This window comes from Giraffa tippelskirchi, chromosome 9, assembly GCF_054371585.1.
Source record: "Giraffa tippelskirchi isolate mGirTip1 chromosome 9, T2T-mGirTip1v1.2.pri, whole genome shotgun sequence".
NCBI classification, from domain to species: Eukaryota; Metazoa; Chordata; class Mammalia; order Artiodactyla; family Giraffidae; genus Giraffa; species Giraffa tippelskirchi.
Window position 1 is genome coordinate 133846533 of NC_137283.1, and position 22470 is coordinate 133869002.

At 37.6% G+C, this 22470-nt stretch overlaps 1 protein-coding gene across 9 annotated transcripts in view; it reads left to right on the forward strand.

The window, feature by feature from the left end:
• The window catches only part of AKAP7 (A-kinase anchoring protein 7), a 120953-nt gene extending 100158 nt beyond the window's left edge, over positions 1 to 20795 (forward strand). For 5 of the 9 annotated variants that reach the window (XR_014065103.1, XM_081529045.1, XM_081529047.1 and 2 more), the window contains one exon: positions 18784 to 20795. Coding sequence is in view for 7 of the 9 variants with exons in the window: in XM_081529045.1 (XP_081385171.1) it covers positions 18784 to 18980 (197 nt within the window). In the remaining 2 variants the exon portion in view is untranslated. The remainder of the gene's footprint in view (positions 1 to 18783) is intronic. The other 4 variants (XR_014065102.1, XM_081529044.1, XM_081529046.1 and 1 more) reach the window with 1 other exon arrangement.
• Positions 20796 to 22470: the final 1675 nt, after the last annotated feature.

Genomic DNA, 22470 nt, shown 5'->3' on the forward strand with positions numbered 1-22470 from the left:
ACTTGAACAAGTAGTGGGTATCACCAGAGAGAAATTAAAAAAAAAATCATTTCATTTTTGTCTTTTTGGAAGCCTCTAGTAAATTCATGGTCTTGAGAAAAGAAAAGTATATCCTACATTACCTTTAGGATATGCTTTTATATTTACTTTTCTCAGCCATTTTTCCTGAGGCTGAAGCAATCAATTTATGAGTTCACTAAGCTTCATTTTTTTAAAATAGGGCAAGACCATGTGTAATGAACAGTTGGCCGCACAGGCGAGGGCTCTGGGGCTCAGATGAACGGGGGTGGTTAGGACTGTAATGGTGGCGGTGGGGGAGCAGTGAGAATGCCTTTGGCCCCCCACACCTCTCTACAGGCCCATCTGTCCCCCTCAGAGCCTCCCTGAAGTTCCGTGGGGACGGCAGAGCAGAGGGACTTGCCCCATTTTGCAGTGGGGGAATAGTTCTTTTTGCTCAGAACTCAGTGTTTGAATGTGTTCTCTGTTTCTTTGTTTTTATTATATGCCCAGAAGAATGGCCAAGGATGACCGTAAATTGTCAGTTTTCTCTTGATTTTGTTTTAACGGTTAACCGTCTCATCTTCACGTTTTGTTTAGCCTGGAAATGCTCTTTTTGACCCAGCAGCATTGCTGGAATAATAGCCATTAGACTCAGTCCACAGTTTTCTCAGTGCTTACAAGCCAAATACATCATCCTGTGCATCTGGATTTCCTTGGTCAGACTTTGAAAATTAGGTTTTGGGAGCCATGAAAGAAAGATAATAGAAGCAGTTTACTCTACTTTCTGTGTTGGCTACTTGAATCATTAGATGGAAACTTTTTTACCATGAAACACACTCTACATGATCATACCAAGAGCATTTGCTTTAAGATTGGGGAGTTAGCTGAGTTAAACAGAGATAGGTTTTGAATCCTTTTAAAAAATCTGATTTCTTTCAACCCGTGTGTGATATTTCAAGTATTTATTGGTGCCCTTAAGGCTTCCCAGGTGGCGTTAGTGGTGAAGAACCCGCCCGCCAATGCAGGAGACAATGCAGGGTTCATTAGATCCCTGGGTCGGGAAGATCCCTGGGAGGAGGAAATGGCAGCCCACTCCAGTATTCTTGCTTGGAGAATCCCATGGACAGAGGAATCTGGCAGGTTACAGTCCATAGGGTCGTAAAGAGTCGGACATGAGTGAAGCAACTTAGTACACATGGAGCTCTTGATCATATTATAGTTAAGCTTAGGTTTTGTCCCTCTCACTAAGCTTAATGACTGGTTATTTGCATCAGGCCTAAAACGAAGCAAAATCACTGGTTGGTGGCATAGCTGATGTTTTCCTATAAAATAATAGAAATGTTCTGAGACCCAAGCTTACATTTTGAAGTGTTAGCAGGATTGTAAAAATCTGATTTTCTTTACCATTATACCTCATGGGTTGAAATAAGCAATTCCTTGAAGACCAGCCATAATAATTTCTGTGTATCTCAGAATTGAGAAGTATAATTTGATCACAGTAGATGCTCTGGAAACAAGAGATGAGCAAATTCCACAACATGCCCTGCAGTAGCCTCCGTGGTCCCTCACACACACATTCTCAGTCTCATCCTTCTCCATCTCTGTCTCCTCCTCCGTCACCACCTATGAGATGCGTTGTGAAGTTTCCCTTATTTATTAACACATAACTTCTACCTCTACTCAGTTGCAGGTTTTCTGAAGGCAGGGTCCATGCCGGATTCATTTCTGTATTCATCGCAACATTGCTTATCACAAATAGAGGGTGCTCAATGACTGTGTGGCTGGAAAGATGAAAGGAAGGAGAGAGGAGAGCAAGGGGAAAAGAAGAAAGGAACATGGAAGGATGGAATTACACCCCATTCATCAACATCCATTGTTGTTGTTTAGTTGCTAAGTTGTATCCGACTCCTTTGCAATCCCATGGACTGTAGCCCATCAGGCTCCTCTGTCAATGGAATTTTCCAGGCAAGAATACTGGAGTGGGTTGCCTTTTCTTTTTGCAGGGGATCTTCCCGACCCAGGGTTTGAACCCATGTCTTCTGAATTGGCAGGCAGATTCTTTACTGCTCAGCCACCAGTGAAGCCCCAACATCCATTATTTAGTCTAAAAGTTTAAAAAAAATATTAGAAATTTCAATCTGCTAGCGAAACCTTCTGAATCTTTGTTTCCCAGTCAACCAGTTGTTAAATGATACAGTATTTCTCACATGTATACCTTCATTTCTCCAGGACGAGGCTACATCAGGGAGTTGTGGAGAATCTGCTGGGGGTGGTTGGGTGTCATGTATCAACTCCTCTTTCTGATTTCAAGTGGGAGCTGTGGATTGTCATCACTTCTACGTGGTATTGGTAGGCATTTTATCTAGCTCTTGTATCTCCATGTTCTTGCTTGTAATAATGGAAGAATAACACTTGTTTTACCTCATGAGATTTCTTTGAGGACCAAATAAAAGAATGTTTCTGAAAGCACTTTGGAAAGGGTGAAGTGTTATCTAAACAGATGGAAGGATATATTCCTGCTATTGCTGTTAGTGACCTGGTACCTTAGGGTTTTTCTCAGCCTGTGGAATCTCTTGATCTGGGTGTGTCCTTATTGCTTATAAAAGAGGTGAAGTGATATCTACAATTATGATTTATTTCACCAGTTAGGTTGATGGCAACACTTATGCTGCTGATTACATTGGTGGAACATTACCTTCAAAACAGGAAAGTGACCTTTATTTCTGCTTGAATCTGCTGCTACCCTGGAAGATCAGCCTAGGAATGAAAAGTATAGTTTATCATGGGCAGATGTGTTGGTCAAACACGTGAAAATTAATTCTAGTTAGTCGTACCTTTAAGTTTTATGTGGTGTTATTTGCTCAGTCGTGTCCTGCTCTTTGCGACCCCATGGACCATAGCCCACCAGACTCCTCTGTACATGGAATTCTCCAGGAAAGAATACTGGAGTGGGTTTCCATTCCCTTCTCCAGGGGATCTGCCCAACCCAGGGATCAAACCCGTATCTCCTGCATTGCAGGCAGATTGCTTAGCCTCTGAGCCTCCAGGAAAGCCCTAAATAAAAGATAATGAATAACATAAACATAATAATTTTAAGATTCAAAGCAGTGCTCATTTTCTAGCCTTCTTGTTTCTCTGCCAGATAAGAGCATGATTATTTGAAAATTTATGCTCCATACATGTTTGAAACATGTTCATTTCTTCTTTGCCATGAGAATCATTTTCCAATGATAGCCAAAGAAGTTGAGACTTCTTTGCACCAGGACTTGGGTTTGGAAGGTCTACTTCTTTTATCACTACTCAAACGGCACTCCACAATCAGCTTTGTACAAAATGACATCGAGTGGTCCTGAGCAGACCATCAAGGGGGTATAGGGAACTCCTTATATTTCCACCTGAGCAAATACAGGAATCAAAATTCAGGAGGAAACAACCACAGTTTCTATTTAATAGAGAGCAATTTATGATATGGAACAGCAGATAGACACCTACAGATAACACAAGGCAAAACAAGTGAGTGAAACACACCACCGAGAGTAGAGTGCCCCTTGGAAATAGATTTCAACAACAGAGTGATGATAATCACTTGTCAATCAAGTACTGGGTAGCAGTTTAGTTTGCAGTCTTTGAACGTATTGATGCAAGTGATACGTGTCTGAAACACTGAAGAGGAGAATGAAAATGATTTGGGTTTATTCCTGCTCAGAAACTACCCCAGTTTCTTTCTCTGGAAATTATTTTCAAATTTTGATATTGAGCACTAGAGAAAAAAGCATGATTCAGAAAGAGAGCACCTGAGACTCTGAAGCCTGCAGCTGGGAGAGAGCACAGATCTCATGGTTGAGATGTGACTCTTAGAGAGAAGAACTGAGAGGGTCATCCTTATCGCTTACTTCATGCTAATTGCAAAGAGTGACAGGGTGCCAGTCCATTCAGCGAGTTCACATGTTGAATAAACCCCTCAATAGTCCCTCATCGTGGGGAGGAAATTGTTCTCATTAGTATTTTATTAATTGAGGTATAATTTGCATACAGAAAAATTCACTTTTTTGTGTGTATAGTTCTATGAGTTTTAATCAACACAGAGAGTCATATAACTACCACCACAGTCAACAGTGGGAAGAGTTGCATTACCCTTCATATGTTCTCGGGCCCCTTTGTAACGCCTGTCATCCCCAGCCCCTGGAAACCACTGGTCTGTTTCAGTACTGATGGTTTTCCCTTTCTTAGGATGTCATAAAGATGAGATCAGGCAGTATGCAGCCTTTTGACTCTGGCCTCTTTCACTTAGCATTAATGCACCTTAGATTCATCTGTGCTGGGGCCTGAATCAGTATTCATTCCTTTTGTTTTGCTGAGTACTAGTCCATTGGGTGGATATACCACAGCTTATCGATCCATTCACCAGTTGAAGGTGTTTCAGTTGTTTCAGGTTTGGGGCATTTGTGAATAAAGCTACTATAAACATTCATGTGTAGATTTTCATGTGAGTATATGCTTTCATATCACTTGTTTTCAATTCTAGTGAGGAATGAGATTGCAGGGTTGCATGGTAAGAGTATGACCAACTTCCATAAGATAAAATTTTATTTGAAATTTCCAAACTTTTTATAAGCTGACTATGCCATTTTTGCATTCCCATTAGCAACAGGAGTTCCACTTGCTTCAAATCCTCACCAACACTTGATATTGTTTATCTTTAAAATTTTAATTTTAGTGGATGAGTAGTAGTATCTCATTGGGGCTTTAATTTGCATTTTCCTAATGGCTAATAATGTTGAGTATATTTTCATATGTTTATTTGCCATCTGTATATCACTTGGAAAGTAACACTTCAATTCTTTTGGGTCGTTTTTTATTTTATTTTGTCTTACTAAGTTGTTGGAATTATTTTTGTATTCTGAATGCACTTTCTTTATATATATTATGTATATATATTTTGCAAATACTTTCTCCCAGCCTGTGGTTTGCTTTTTTTGCCTTAACAGTGTCTTAAGAAAAGCAAAAGTTTTACATTTTGATGATGTCCAATTTATCCTTTTTAGGGAATACATTGTGGTTTTCCTCTCCTGGTTAAAAATCTTTGCCTAATCCGAGGTCACTGAGAAGTTCTATATTTTCTTCTAGACACTTTATAGTTTAGCTCTTACAATAAGTCTGCTGTTCATTTTGAGTTCATTTCTGTATATAGTATGAGATAAGGTTTGAGGTTCTTTTTTTATATAGACCATCATTCTAAACACCAATTCTTAAAAAGATTATTCTCTCTGTGTTGAACTGTCTTGGTGCCTTTGTTGAAAATCAGTTGGCCGCATGTTTGTAAATCTATTTCTGGATTGTGTTTTGTTTCATTGATCTATATGGTTGTCTTTAGGCCAATACCACATTGTCTCTATTTCTGTAGCTTTATATGAGTCTTAAAATCAGGTAGTATAAGTTTTCCAACTTTGTTCTTTTTTACAAAATTGTTTCAGCTGTTCTAGTTTCTTTACATATTCATATACATTTTAGAACTCATCAATTTCTATGAAAAGGGCAGGTGGGGTTTGGATTGCAGAACTCTGTAGTTTTTGCATTTACAGAGCAGTTGATGGATAATTGACCTCTGAATGATATTGAGTCTTTTGAAAAATTAGTATAGTTTATCTATTTAGGTCTTATTTCATTTCTTGCAGGAAATTTTGCAGTTATTAGCATTTAGGTGTTGCATATACTTTGTTGAATTGTCCCTAACTGTCTCACATGTTATGTTATTAAAAATGATATTTTTGAATTTCAGTTTCTAGTTGTTATGACTAATATATAGCAATACAGTTGACTTTAAAAACATCTTTTAAAGATATCTTGCTTATTAATTTCTTATTTGACACCGTTGTACTTTGACCACATGCACTGGATGAATTCAGTAATTTAAAATTTGTTGAGACTTGTTTTATGACTCAGAATATGATGTCCTTTTATAACTGTTTTCTATACATCAGAGAAGAATGTGTTTGTTGCTATTGTTGGGTAAAGTGTTCTATAATTATCTGTGGATAGTTAGGAGGATTTGGTTACTAGCATTCAAGTCTTCTCTGTTTCTGGTGAATTTTTCCCTCCTTGTTCTGTCAACTATAGAAGTGGTCTTGAAATCTCAAACTGTAATTGTGGATTATCTGTTATACTTTTAGTTCTGTTGGTTTTTGCTTCAGGTACTCTGAAGCTCTTGTTATTAGGTGCATACACATTTATGATTTTTATATCCTGTTGATAAACTTGACTCCATTATAATTATAAAATGTTCCTCTTTATGGCAGATAATATCCTTTTTTTTCTGACATCTACCTTGTCTGGTATCGATTCTCTAGCTTTCTTTTGATGAGTGTTAGTGTGGTACATCCTTTTCCATCCTTTTACCTTTAACCTTTCTGTTTCTGTATATTTGAAGTAAATTTTTTGTTGACATCATAGTTGATTCATGTTTTCTTATCCAAATGAACAATCTTTGACTTTTTACTGGTGTATTTAGAGCATCTTCTGTTTTATATGATTATCAATATGGGTGAGTTTAAATCATCCACTTTATTGTTTTCTGCTTGTCTCCTCTGCTCTTTGTTCCTTTTTCTTCTCTTTCACTATGTTATTTTATATTTAAAAGTATTAGGATTTCATCTTAGGTTCATTATTTATTAGTTATGCTTTCTTATTTTTACTTTAGTAGTTACTCTTGGGTTTTAAAACATACATCCTTAAGATGGTTTGACTTCAAATAATATTATTTCTTCTTATCACATTTAACATAAGCATCTTATGACAATTATTTCCATTTCCCCTCTTAGTCTTTGTGCTATTGTTACCATATACTTTATTTCTATGTATTTTATAAACTCCATTTAAAATGGTTATGTCTTTTAAGGAGATTAAGAATGAGAGAAAGCTTTTTATTTTTATCTGTATATGTACAGGTTTTAGTTCTCATCTTTGAAATGATCCAAATTTCCATCTGGTCGCATTTCCCTCCTGCCTTAAATTTTTCCTGTAACACTTCTTCTAGTGCTAGTTGGCTGATGATGGATTAATTTAGCATTTACATGTCTGAAAAAGTCTTTCACCCTCACTTTTAAAAGATAATGTATCCAGGTAAAGAATTCTGGGTTTCCTTTTCCTTTTCTTTTAGTAAAGATGTTGTGCTAATGTCTTTTGGCTTGCATTGTTTCTGATGTGTGGATCTGCTGTCATCCTTGTCTTTGTTCCTCTGTGTAATGTATCCTTTTTCCTTTGGCTGCTTTTATGATTTTCTTTTAATGCTGGTTTTCAGCAGTTTGATCAGCATGTTGGTGTGATTTTCTTCACATTTCTTATACTTGATATTTTCTGAGCTTCTTGATTTTAAGGTTATGGTTTTTATTGCATTTCAAACATTTGGCCCATTATTTATTTTTATATATTACATATATTTCCTTATATAGATGTATATTTTGCCCTCCCTTTTCTCATTCCTTAACACCCTCTGCTGATTAAATCGGCCCACAGTGGCGTTTAATTCCTAGTTCTTCACTCTTTATCATGTGTCCCTTTGTTTCCTGTTGCATTTACCACAGTTCAGGTCCTCATTGTTTCTCTTTTTGTCTGTTGCAAAAACTTGTCTTTTTTTTGCCCCTCTCTGTCCTTCTTCTATATTCCACATGGTCTATCACAGTGAGTTTTCTGAAATGTGCTATGCTTAAAACCCGCTGCTGCTGCTGCTGCTAAGTTGCTTCAGTCGTGTCCGACTCTGTGCGACCCCATAGACGGCAGCCCACCAGGCTCCGCCGTCCCTGGGATTCTCCAGGCAAGAATACTGGAGTGGGTTGCCATTTCCTTCTCCAGTGCAAGAAAGGGAAAAGTGAAAGTGAAGTCACTCAGTTGTGTCCGACTCTTAGCGACCCCATGGGCTGCAGCCCACCAGGCTCCTCCGTCCATGGGATTTTCCAGGCAAGAGTACTAGAGGTTGCCTATTGCCTATAGAATGCACTTAGCCTCCGTAGCATGGTCTGTAGAGCCCTTCATCCCTCCCTGCTCTGTAGCCTTTTCCCTGTACCACCCCCACCCCAGTGATGGCACTCTGAACTCTTTATGGCAGTACCACGGAAGTGCCTGCAGTTCCCCACGTGCATTGTGCATTTCCATCTATGTACACACTCATGCCTTTGTTATGAAACCTTCCTTCCTCCCTTACCTTGTGCCTATAAACGCCTACTCATCAAGTTGACATACCTCCTCTGTGAAGCATAATAACCTTGTCATCCCTTTCCAACTCCTTTGGACCTTGAACATGCTCTGTTGTCTTGAGGTCGTTGTTTATTAGTCATCCTCTAGGCTGACTTATGTGTGGGTAGAGACTATATTGTATTTCTTGTTAAATACTTAGTAATGGCACGTAGTAAGGTGTTTGAGTAGATTGATTATTGGTATTTAATAGGTATTGAGACCATTCTTCTTCAAATAAATTGAACTCAAATTTAAACATAACACATATATAAAAAGTACTAATACAATAATATTTTGAGAGCCTACTATGTTACAGGCACAATGTTAGGCACGTTCCATACCTTACCTCTTGTGTTTACAACAGTGGTACAAGGTGTATTATCCTCATGAGTGGCCCACTCATGGGGAATTTAAGTTTGAAGAGATTATGAACAAGGCTGTGTAGATAGAAAATGCAGAATTGGATTTCAAATTCATGTGTATGTCATATTTTTCCCTCCTTACACGCATATGAGGAGTTCTGCCACGTCACTAATGATAGTTCTATCATATTATCTAGGTTTCCAATAAGAGAGTTACAGCAGAAATTGTGTAGAGAACAGCATGGATCATAGTATGGACTCAGAAAACTGATGTTACAGACAAAAAAGAAGTCTATCTAAAAGGCTATTGTGTATGTCTGGAAAGAGTTCTTTGGTAGACTGTTTGGCCTACAAACATCCAGTGCTTATATCTTGTCTCATCTCTCATGTGGCCATGTGATCGGCAGTCTTGAGGTAACAAGTCATAGAAATCATCCCAAGCCATGGGTTGTGGAGTTTCCTACAGGGAGGGATGAAGAGGCTTTAGGCAGTGACTTGGGGAACAGTGAAGGGAAGGAAAGACTCTGGAGGTGCCAGCTGTGCTAACAAAAGATTCAAGGGGCTCAGAACCCTTTGTCATCATGACAGCTTTGGCTGGGGCCACATGCCTCCACCCAGTCAGCTGCAGGTCACTGCCTGTTGGACCTTATCTCCCCTTAAGTTCCTCTCAAGGCGACCATTGATTTTTAGCCTAATTGCAACCCACCCCCACCCCTCCAATTTAAAAATGTTGAGGGTAGGGTATTGGAATGTAGTGATCTCCAGAAGCTGCAGGGTTTATCCTTTTGTACATAAATACCATAATTTTAAAATTTATTTTGTACTACTGAATTCAGAGTAAAATTTACAAAGGCATGGTTCTTTCCTCTTTGGACTTTATATTCTAGAAAATAGTTAAACTATGGTTTTGGTGTTTTAATTCTAAAATTTTCTGCTGTGTATGTTGAGGGTGGAGAGCTTTGGTATTTGACAAAAGAAGGGGAACTTTTGTCACAGCAACTCTGTTTTCCACAGTGTTGGTACACTAGGGTCTGAAGACAATGTCAGTTTAAATGTGCACTTGGGGACAATTCCTGACCTGTCCCTCATCTCAGAAGAGTTGCAAGGGGTGTGCAAGGAAGCTAAGTATACCACCTCAACTTTTTGAATGGCCTGTGGATCTATATTTAGTGTTTCTTTTAGTCTAGGTAGGTGAAAGAAAAGGTAAGCTCAGCTAATAAAAAATTTTGCTTCTAAGGAGGACACATTATGCTGCAAATTGAAACAAATGAGAACTTTTAATGTAGTTGCGTTCTCTCCCTTAGGTCTTACATGATGTTGTAATGAAAATTTTTTTGGTTCTTAAAAAAAAAATCTATTAGCATGACTTATTCTTGTCAGGACAAACAGGCACCTAGATTTTGGCAGTGGGTGGAGGGTAGTGATGGTTTCTGGAGCTCTTCATGTGATATCCGTTAAGGAATTATTGGGTGAATTCACACATAAAAACAGCTGACCCACATTAATACTGACCTTAAATTATACCAGTAGGTATAATTGCTACTCTCCTTGCTGCCACAAAGGAGGTCACTTATTTTCTTTTTCATAATCACAAATAAAAATTTTATTTAAGTGCTGACTTGTTACCAGAATTTCAAAAACTAAATCTTGGGTGTATACCATGGACTAATGGTGTTACAACTCTTATGGAGAGTGGAATTGCTTACTTCAAGTTTATTGAAAAGTTTCTTAAGTCTGTTCTTTTAGGGAAAGTATTGTATTTGGTGGACTTGATAGCATTTCTCATTACCTTTCCTTTATATTTTTAGAATACTCCTAAGAAGTCAATTAAGGATATTCTGGGGAGGATTTCTAAAAAAAAGAAAAGAAAAAAACAGTGTCAAAGACAAAGATTAATCTGTCATTTTAAATATGTATGATAGTAAATAACCTAGGTAGAACCAGAAAGAATATTTTTGTTGAGAGGTTGCTGCAACATTGGTAATATATTTTGTGTGTACTTTTGTTGGAAAATGTTGTTGGTGTTTAGTCTCGAATCACGTCCAACTCTTTTGCAACTCCATGCGCTGTAGCCCACCAGGCTTCTCTATCAAGGGGATTGCCCAGGCGGGAATACTGGAGTCGGTTGCCATTTTCTTCTCCAAGGTATCTTACCAACTCAGAGATCAAACCCTCGTCTCCCACACTGAAGGCAGATTCTTTACTGGTAAGCCACCAGGAAAGCCCCTTTGTTGGAATATCAAATGATAAATCGTACACCTTGCAGTGACACATTGAACTTCCATTATTAACTAGGCTTCAGGGAAGATGAATCCAGTCATTTATCTTAGAGGTCTCTGTGGGAGATAGATACCTTTATTCAAGTAGTAGGCAGAAAAGGAATATAACATAACTTTATTCCTAAAATGCCTCTTCTGATTAATCTGAATAAAGAACCTAAAAGTAGAAACACAAATAATGTCTCACTGGAATGAAGATGCACATTTTTGAGTCACTGTGTTCTTACAGGGCTCTAGGATGAGCCTTCCCATAGCCTCTTCCCTGGGCTAATGCTGATAGTCTGAGGATGCTTTGTGGAAATTGTAGGTGAGGCAGGGATCCAGGATAGATCTGGAAGATTCATTTATAAATGTATTTTTTGTCAATTGGTTAATTCGTTTGTTATTGTAAATTGTTAATATTTGACCCATTGACTGGATATTTTGGCAGACTGACCAGGTTCATCAAGCGGAGAGGGTGGCGATTTTTCATATGGATATTTGGATTAATGGAGTTCTCTGCACTCAATTTAAATGTAATATTAAGTTTAAATGTCTGGCCACTGTGTGCTATCCTTATTGGGAAAATAGTAACATTTAAAAAGTTTTGCTACTGCCTGCGAGGACTTTAATCAGCTCTTCTCTTGACTGACAGATATTTATTGAACTCTTATTGCATTCAATAAACTGCGCCGTGGAGTAACAGAGCAAGAGATAACAGAAAAGTAGGACATGGTTTCTGCACTCAAGATGTGTCTTTAGCAGAGCAGATAACTGAATCAGTAGTTGGTGAATAAATACATTGATAAGTAACGCTCATAATTTGTAATGAAATTTAAAAAGGAAAACCAGTGGGACTTAGTTTTGTCTCTCTCCTGTATCACCATAGGCTAAAATAGCCAGGTATAGTAAGTCCTCTATGCACCCTTGTTGAATGAATGACCAAGCAACCGTGTATTATACATGCAGTCAAAGCTATTGTAATCCAGTAGAAGTTCATCCCTTCTGGCAAGCTTAGCCAAGGAAGGCTTTGTAAAGCAGGGGATATAGTTACTGAGATAGGAAGGACTGCCTAGAGAAAAGGGATTATGAAGACGTTCCTGAGGAGATGCCGCAAGCTAACAGTGGAAGTGTGGCAGGGGTGGGTGGTCACCAAAGGTAGATTTTGAAAAGCCTTGGATGGCAAGTTTAAATTTTCCTGTAGAGACAATGGAGTGTGAAAAGGGATGTTTTAGAAATAGGAATTTAGAGGTGTTATACTAGATGCATTGAAGAGGGGAGAAGTTGTAAAAAGCCCATGGATAAGGCTTGGTGATGAAGTGGATTGATGAGGAAAAGGAAGGAGTTAAAGATGGTGACATTCTTGTTTTGAGCTCGGTTGACTTGGATAATGTAATAGTAAAAGCATAAACGAAAAAAGGAAAATCAGAAAGGAAAATTAATGTTTTATGGGAAAATTTTTCTGTTTTAAATTTTTTAATGTTTAAAATAACAGGGACACTTCATTGCGGACTGAGAGAAATCACAGAAGCACAGATCTTTTTGACCTGAGAGGCATCTTGGAGACTGAGTTATGATTAGACTCCAGTCCAACCCTGTTATCTTATTGATGATGTATCAGTATGTGATGAGTGATGTTATCTTAGAGCCGCCTGGGTCAGAAAGAGCCCCAGGAATGCAGTCTCTGGCTTAGATGCAGAGCACGAACAGGGTGGCAGATGTGGAGAGTCATTTACAGTGTATTGAAGGGTACTTAAGAAGTACTCCTTCACTTGGAAGTTTGGTTTCCCCTCTTAAATTTGAAGAGCCACTATAAAATAGTTCCAGGTAACACACCCGGAGGTATCTATACAGTATAGGGAAGTCGCTCAGTCGTGTCCGACTCTTTGCGACCCCGTGGACTGTAGCCTACCAGGCTCCTCCGTCCATGGGATTCTCCAGGCAAGAATACTGGAGTGGTTTGCCATTTCCTTCTCCAATACAGTATAAACACTGTGTTATAAGATTGATGGAACCCTTTAAATATTAGGCAATGTACAGTCATTCTTACTAATAAAAATAGGCTTATTGTTGTTGTTGTTCAGTTGCTCAGTCGTATCTGACTTTTTGTGGCCCCTTGGACTGCAGCACGCCAGGTTTCCCTGTCCTTCACCATCTCCCGGAGCTTACTCAAACTCATGTCCATTGAGTCAGTGATGCCATCCAGCCATCTGTTGTCCCCTTCGTCTCCTGCCTTCAATCTTTCCCAGCATCAGGGTCTTTTCTCATGAGTCATCTCTTTGCATCAAGTGGCTAAAGTATTGGACTTTCAGCTTCAGTATCAGTCCTTCCAATGACTATTCAGGATTGATTTCCTTTAGGATTGACTGGTTTGATCTTGCTGTCCAAGGAACTCTCAAGAGTCTTCTCTAGCCCCACAGTTCTTGCTCCCAAATGTGGTATTAATAATGCCACATTAATAATAATTTATTTATTTTTCTTTTAATAATATCTTGACATATTTATGCTTAAAAAGTTCAGTGTGGATATCACTGAGTTGAAGCGTACTCAATTTTAAGCATATTTTACACTGCAAATATTCTATCTAGGAATTTTTTAGCATAGCTCTGGCATGCCATATTGTCACTTTTGAGGAGGCAACAGTTGCTAAGTCCCTCACTGGTAGCATGTCCAGATGGACCTGTAACCCATCTCTCTTCTGCTTGGATGTTGCTAGGAATGATGATATCAGCATAATTGGCCTTAGACATGTGTTCAGTAGAAGTGGTGGGGCTCAGAAGGACGGTTTAGGAGCCAGTTCTCACTCTTGGCATATATGCTTTTGCATTCCAATCCCTATTACATGTGAGGATAGAAAATAATGTCCATCTTCCTGCTCACACCCTTTGTGTCTTCCTGACCCAGACCCAAGGTTGTAAGTGTAACATTGGGCTTTTGGCTTCTGGAGGTCATGGGTGTTATTCCAAAAACTGAGCTGACATTTACTGTGTGAGGATTCTAATTACTTCTTTTTTTCCCAGCTTTACTGAGATATAATTGACATATAACATTATGTAGGTTTAAGGTGTTCAGTGGTGATGATTTGATACATATCTATATCTATAAATAGAATGAAATGTTTTCTACAAGATTAGTTAACACATCTTTCGCTTCAATAATTATAGTTTTGTTTTTATGTTGAGAACGTTAAAACTCTATTCTCAAAGCACGTTTCAAGTTTAGGATACGGTATTGTTACCTATAGTCACAATGCTGTACATCAGATCATCAGAACTTATTCATCTTATATTTGAAAGTTTGTTCCCTTTGACCAACATATTTCCCTGCCTCACCCCCCTGACCTTAGTTCCTGGCAACCTCCATTCTACTCTCTGTTTCTGTAAGTTCAGTGTTTTCAGATTCCATAGGTGAGTGAGGTCATGCAGTATTTGTCTTTCTCTAACTTATTTCACTTAACATAAGGCCTCAAGGTTTATCCATGTCACAAATGGCAGGATTTCTTTCTTTTTAATAGACACACACCACATTTTCTTTATCTGTTCAACTGTTGATGGACACTTAGGTTGTTTCCATTTCTCGCTATTGTGAAATATATTACAATGAACATGAAATATATTACATGTGAAATATATTACAGTGAACATATTACAGTGAGCACAGATACCTGTTCGAGATAGTGATTTCATTTTCTTCATATATATACCCAGAAGTGGGATTGCTGGATCATATGATAATTATATTTTTAATTTTTTTAGGACTCTTCATAGTGTTTTCCATAATAACTGCATCAATTTGCATTTTTACCAGTAGTACGCAAGGGTTCCCTTTTCTCTACATCCTCACCAGCATTTGTTATTTTCTGTTTTTTCATCATAACCATTCTGACATGGGTGAAGTGTACCTCACTGTGGTTTTGATTTGCCTTTCCTGACAATTAGTGATTTGAACACCTTTGCCTGTACTTGTTGGCCATTTGCATGTCTTCGTTGGAAAAATATTCAGATTCTCTACCCACTTGTTATTTATTTATTTATTTTTTTAATCATCAAATTTTTTTATTTGCAGAAGAATGTGGCTTTTCTCAAATTGTCTACCCACTTTTTAATAGGATTGTTTGTATTTTTGTCATGATGTTTTGAATATGAAATCAGACAGGTGACTTGCAAATATTTTCTCCTATTCTATAGGTTGCCTCTTCATTTTGTTGATCGCCTCTTTTGTTGTGCACAAGCTTTTTAGTTTGATTTAGTCCCACTTGTTGATTTCTGCTTTTGTCACTTGTTCTTCTGATGTCACATTCAAAAACAATCATTGCTAAAACCAATGTCAAGGAGCTTTTTCTCCTGTGTTTTCTTCTAGGAGTGTTATGGTTTCAGGTCTTACACTTAAGTCCTTAATTCATTTTGAGTTAATGTTTGTGAATAATGTAAGATAGGGGTCAAATTTCAATTTTTTTTGCATGTGGATATCCAGTTTTACCAATACCACTTATTAAAGTGACTGTCCTTTCCCCATTATGTATTCTTGTATCATTGTCATTGTCAAATATTAGTTGACCGTATATGTGGGAGTTTATTTCTGGGCTTTTAACTCCATCCCATTGGTCTGTCTGTTTTTATGCCACTACCCTACTATTTTGAAATCAGGACGTGTGATGTTTCCAGCTTTGTTCTTTCTCATGATTGCTTTGGATATTTGGGATCTTTTGTGTTTTCATATGAATTTTAGAATTTTTTTAAATTTCTGTAAATAAATGCCATTGTAATTTTGATAAAGATTGCATTGAATCTATAGATGGCTTTTGGTAGTATGGACATATTAATGATATTCACTCTTCCAATCCATGTACATGGGATATTTTTTTTCATTTATTTGTGTCTTTATTTTCTTTGATCAGAGTCTTGCAGTTTTTTAATATATAGATATTTCACTTCCTTGGTTAAATTTATTCCTTAATATTTCATTGTTTCTGATACTATTTTAAATGATATTATTTTTAAAATTTCTTTTTCCGATAGTTTGTTGTTCTGTATAGAAATGCAGCTGATTTTTGTATGTTGATTTTGTATCTGTAAACTTCACTGAATTCACTTATTAGGTCTAACAATTTTTAGTATTTTCTGTACACAAGATTATGCTATCAGCAGAGGCATTTTTCTTTCTGATACGGATGTCTTTTTTTCCTTTTTCTTGCCTGATTGCTCTTGCTTGTTCTTCCATTACTATGTGAAATAAGAGTGGTGAGGTAGGCGCTCTTGCCTTGTTTCTGATTTTGGAGGGAAAGCTTTCAAACTTTCACCATTGTCATATATGGCCTTTATTATGTTGAGGTATGTTCCTCCATGGGCTTCCCAGGTGGTGCTAGTGGTAAAGAGCCCTGCCTGCCAGTGCAGGAGACGTTAAAAAAAAAACCCGGGGTTCAATCCCTGGGTCGGGAAGATCCCCTGGAGGAGGGCAGGGAAACCCACTCCAGTGTTCTTGCCTAGAGAATCCCATGGACAGAGGAGCCTGGCAGGCTGTAGTCCATTGGATCACAAAGAGTCAGGCACAACTGAAGCGACTTGGCATGCACATACATGTTCCTCCATATCTAGTTTGTTGAGAGAGTTTTTGTCACGAAGGGATGTTAAATTTTGTATGTGTGTTTTTTTTTTTTTACTATGCATTGAAATGATTGTGTGATTTTTAACCTTCATGTTGTTAATGTGGTATATCACATTGATATATTTGCATATGTTGAGCCATTTTTATATCTCAGGGATAAATATCCCTTGAGTGTGACGTATGATCCTTTTAACATACTGTTGAATTTGGTTTGCTAGTGTCTTGTTGAGTCTTTTGCATCCAAATTCATAAGGGTGTTTGCCTGCCCTTTTTTTTCTCCCTGATAGTATCCTTATGTGACTTTGGTATCAGGGTAATGTTGATCTCATAAAAGAGTTTGGGAGTGTTATATCCTCTTTAGTTTTTTTTTTTCTTTCTGGCAGGTTTTGAGAAGAATTGTTATTAATTCTTCTTCTTTAAATGTTTGGTAAAATTTAGCCATAAACCCAGACTGTCCTGGGCTTTTGTTTGTTGGAGGTTTTTGATTACTGATGTAATCTTAAATTTGTTATTGGTCTGGGGAAGGTTGTATGTTTCTAGGTTGTCTGATTTGTGGCCTATAATTGTTCATAGTAGTCTCTTATGACATTTTTTTAATTTCTGTGCTATTAGTTACAATGTTTCTGCTTTCATTTATAGTTTTGAATTCTCTTTATCTTCATAAGTCTATTTAAAGATCTGTTTTTTTTTTGTTTTATCTTTTCAAAAAGACAACCCTCTGTTTCATTGATCTTTTCTACTGTTTTTCTATTCTCTATTTTATTTATTTCTGCTCTGATTTCAATGTTCTTTCTGCTAACTTTGGGCTTAGGTTGTTCTTATTTTTCTAGTTCCTTGAGATATCAAGTTAGGTTGATTACTTGAGATTATTCTTTTTCCTTAATGCAAACATATATTACCATAAACTTCCCTTTTAGCTCTGCTTTTGCTGGATCATAAGGTTTGGTATGTTGTGTTTCCATTTTTGTTTGTTTCAAGATACATGTTTTTAATTTCTCTTTTGATTTCATCTTTGACTCGTTGGTTGTTCATGAGTGTTTGTTTAATTTCTACATATTTGTGAATTTTCCAGTTTTCCTCTTGCTATTGATATCTAGTTTTATACCATTGTAGTCAGAAAAGATACTTGGTTTGATTTCAGTTTTTAAAAATTTTCTGAGACTTGTTTTGTGACCTAACAGTCTATCCTGGAGAATGTTTCATATGTGCTTGAGAAGAATGTATATTCTGGTGCTGTTGGATAGAATGTTCTTTATATGTCTCTTGGGTCCATTTGGCCTCTAGTGTAGTTCAAGTCCAGTGTTTTCTTATTGATGTTCCATCTGAATGATCTATCCATTGTTGAAAGTAGAGTACTAAAATCCCCTACTATTATTACATTGATGTCTATCACTCCGTTGAATCTGTTAGTATTTACTTAATGTACTCAGGTGCTTAGATGTCTTTGCCGCTGTCACTCATCTGCCTTCCTGGGTCCACAGTTCAGTGGAAGGAAATGAAGGACTGAATGGGGCCTGAGAGGTGAGCCTCTAGTTTTTTTCTTTTACTCAGTTAAGGCAGACAGGAATGAGAGTGAATGTGAAATGTGCAGCATTCAAGCAGAAGAGAACCAGCTCTTTTACAGAAATAGGAGAAGATAATTAAACCTTGATCATCACTAGCAGGGAAGCAAAATGACCGTAAAATACTAACATCTAGTAATTTACTGTCATAATCCTAATTCTTCTGTAAGAGTTTCCTGTTTTTTAAATTGCAGTGATAATTCTGAAATTAAAAAGAATGCTAGTTTAACATGCTTATTCTAAACTAGTTCCTAGCAATAGTAACCACCTTTGTCTTCATGGGAGTGCTGAGACTTTGTTAACAACTGTCCAGGCCAAGTATTATAAAATCACTGATCCTGTGTGCTTAATTAGGAAATCTCGGTTACCTAACATTTGATAGTGGTGAAGTACGAACAGATACATCTTGCTGGTGATTTCACATGTCTGAGTCTCCTGGTGGTGGGTACATGGACTTTGTAGTAATGATCAGCCTTGGATGAAAGAAAAACAAAAATCCCATGTAGAACTGGGGAACTTCTAGCTTTGCTAGGTAGATTATTTTTAGATTGGGGCTAATGAACTGCTTTTCAATCTGAAGTCTTCAGGGACAGGCAGTCTGCAAGTACCAAATGAAAAGCCAAGCCAGTATTCTTGAATTTATAGATCCGATTTACCAGATTGAAGGACACTTGCTCTTTGTAACTAACTGAACTAGCTGGCCCCTGCATGCCGAGTTTCTATGGCAATATGATCTCAGTGACCTTTCTTCTCTGTTGTGGAATGTAGGTGATAAGAATGGAGGTGAGCCCGATGATGCTGAACTGGTAAGGCTCAGTAAGAGGCTGGTGGAGAATGCAGTGCTCAAGGCTGTCCAGCAGTATCTGGAAGAAACACAGAACAAAAACAAGCCAGGGGATGGGAGCTCTGTGAAAACTGAAGAGGCTGATAGGAATGGCACTGACAGTGACAACAACAGGAAATGAGACCCAAGTGCAGGCAGGACCCCGCTGCTCCGTGAGAAGCACCCCTGCCCTCCTCTGCCGAGTCAATGGACTAATTTGCATCGTGCTGCCTAAGTGTCTTGTCCAGTCCGTGAAGATTGCCTAATACTTTTCATGATTGATGTGTTTGCGTTTCTGAAGCACAACAGAAGAGGAATGGAGAACTGGGACTATCAGAGGAAATCAGTCTACAAAGGAAGAGTGGCGCAGGTTTCACCTGCCCTCAGCCATGGCTGAGGGAGAGGGGACTTTGGGTTATGACTTGTGGACTCAAATTAAAGGCCATAGAAGAGGCCTTGACGTAAATGGAATACTGCCATTTCAATTGCTTAGCAGGGCATTTACTACCTTATCTGAAGCCAAAACACACACAGAGCTAACAAGTGCTACGATTAAAATGATCACTGTTGAAATTATTATCCATAAAGTTGGTCCACAGTGTTTCATGTTTGTCCTATGTGTGTTGTTGCTATGCATTACTTACAGTAAGTTTGATTCTTGTAAATGATATATTTTGGTGAAATGCAAACTTTTCTATAAAATGTGGGCAGCATTTTAAAGATTTCTTTTTAACCTTCTTTTGATAAGTCAGTGTGCCATATTTAATGTTTTTCATTGGCATTTGTACGTGAAATGTATCATATAATTTTTTTCCCGTAGGCCCGAAACCTATTGGAATCCGGGACTTAATTAATGAAGCTTTGCGTCGAGAGAGGATGGGTCTGCAGTCCAAAGTGAAGGAGATAAAAGCACTTTTATTAAAGCCTGAGATTCAGGCCAAAATCAGGAGGGAGCTCTTTGAAGGAAGATTCATTAAGAACAGTAATCAAGGAAACGGTGTGGATTTCAGTGCAACTTTGACATAAACTCTACATTGCTGTCATGGTACTAGAGTTTATGAAATCTTTTCAGCTCATTAAATAGCTCTTTGGTGAATACCAAAGAAGTATTCTGATAGTTTGTACAACAGCAAACCAACATTTGGTAAGGAATGAACAATTTCTTTCCAAAGAAAACTGAATTCTGCAGTTATTTTTAAGCTAAACTTGTGTTTTAGAATGTTTATCTCTGTAATATCAAGATTCATTCATTAAGAAAGGACTTCTTAATTAGCTGTTGTGAGATGTTCCTTGAGTCCTCACAGATAAAATATACAGACTGTGAAAAATCATTTACTTAAAAAAAAAAAATAAAACCCAGTATTTTAAGGGTCATTTGTTTCCTGTTGACATGACTTTTGTTATTGTTCAGTCAAAAGAAGCATTGTTCACATGTATCTATATCTAGTGTTACTTTTAATGAGACTTTGAATGTTTATTGGTCACTAGTACTTGAATGAACAATTATAAATGTAATTATGGCAGTCACTGGTTAAGAATGTTTTATAATGTCCATATGTATTATTTTTCAATGATTGAAACGTAGTTTGCATTTTAATTTCTTACTGAATGTTTGGGGTTTTTATTTTCTACTTTTCTGAAGATAAGCTAGCCCATGTCTTACTGTATCCCTTATAATCTGAATTTGCTTGCACTGGTTCATTTTTAAAGAATATCCTTGAAAATTTTCCTTCCCATATGATAATCAATGGTAACAGCAATTGTAAAATTGCTGCTACTAACAGATCATGATGGAGGGGGAAATTATTAGAGATCAAATATGTAATCATTTCAAAGATAAAATCCAGTTTACTCATGGATTTTTGCTATTTTTTCACTGGGTAGATTATATTACATTTATTTATAAGTAAGTTTATGCATTTTCATGCCTCTTAATAAATGTATTGTTTTCCCTTGTTGCCTTTCTTCATTTATTTTTTTCTTCTTCGAATCTGAATGTAGTGAAGTCGGAAATAGGGGCTCTGATAGTTTCAGTGTTTTATAAAACTATTTTGTATTAGCTATAGTTGAATAACAATGTTGTGATAGTTTCAGGTGTACAGTAAAGTGATTCAGTTGTACATATCCATGTGCCTATTCTTTTTCAAATTCTTTTCTCACTTAGGTTGTTACATAACATTGAGCAGAGTTCCCTGTGCTGTACAGCAGGTCCTTGTTCAGTGTTTCTTAACTTTTGTGTTCTTATCCTACTTGCTAAGATAGCACAATTGTCAGAGCACCTTTAACCTTAGACTTTTAAATCACTTCAGATCAGTCAGCTTCACAGAGAATATCAACAGAACGTTAAAGGCAGAGAAAATCTCCGTAGCACCTCATAGACTGCTCACAGTGGGTCACTCCAGCATGTCAGCAGGAGAGATGAAGAGAGCCTGTGCGTCCAGATGTAGAGACCTGGGTGCTGCTTACCGTGAGCCTCTCCGAGGGTAGAGGTTTTATTGTATGTAGACGACTTCCTTGAGGCAACCCTTGAGATGGGAAGCAAAGATATTTGGGAGCTTGCCTTATTCTTTAAGAGAGGAAACAGTCATAAGGAGATAAAGTGCTTTATCCAAGGCCACACTGCTGCTAGGCAATTGGACCTGTGCTGGGACCTAGGGCCCCATCTCAACATCCACTGTTCAATAACTTATTAATAATAGTATTTTAGGAGAAACAGCATGCTAAGTTATTAGTATTCTAGGAGAAACAGCACGTCTTATAGCATATCTATAGATCTCTTTATCCTCAAGGAGCTACTTCAACACTTCCCAACAATTTGAAAAGCTAAAAAAGTATCCTTTTTGCAATCTGGAGTTACGCGACTTAGTGGTTTTTTAATTAAGCATCATACCTCCCAGGTGTTACATACCTGGCCCCAGCCAAGTGATTTAGGCACATTATTACATTTCTTCCCTTCAGTGACCCTGTTAGGAAGTTACTAATACTGTTTTACACATTAGGAAATTAGGAAAGTGGGGCTCTAAATGGTTAAATGGCTATTTATAAAGCTAATAAAAGGTAGGGCTCAATTTAGACTTGGGTCTATTCTACCTCAAAGCCATGCTGTTTCCACGTCCCAGCAGTTCCTCTCTCCACTGAGTACAAGTCATTTCACAAGTTAAGAATGTGGAACAAAGGGAAGTCATTTTCTTTTGACTAAATCATCTCCCTTGCAGCCCTGAAGTTCTGTGAATATAGGAGAGTGGTCAGCTGATGTGATGGAACTGGAGGAAAAAAACCCAGGTATTATTTTAGGGATTAAAGATTATAATAATATAATATTACTAGTGAAATTTTCATTTAATCAGGTTTACAAAGACAATGAAAAGTGTACAATAAAATAAATCTTGTTGTTTCCATTTAAAAAATCTAAGTATGACATTAGCTTGAAAAAATTAAAGTTTGTGATGGGAAATATTCCAAATGACTTTTTCCCCATTTAGTCAGAACTGGAGAAGAATCATTTGTTGGGTCACCGAGACAGACTGTGTTGTCCTTGATTGGTGTAGTATGTTATATAGCCTTGTCTTCTGACAAGGAGGCTGCGTGGTTGGTGAAAGAGGGTCCGTTTGGTCCAGGAGGCAGACTGTGGT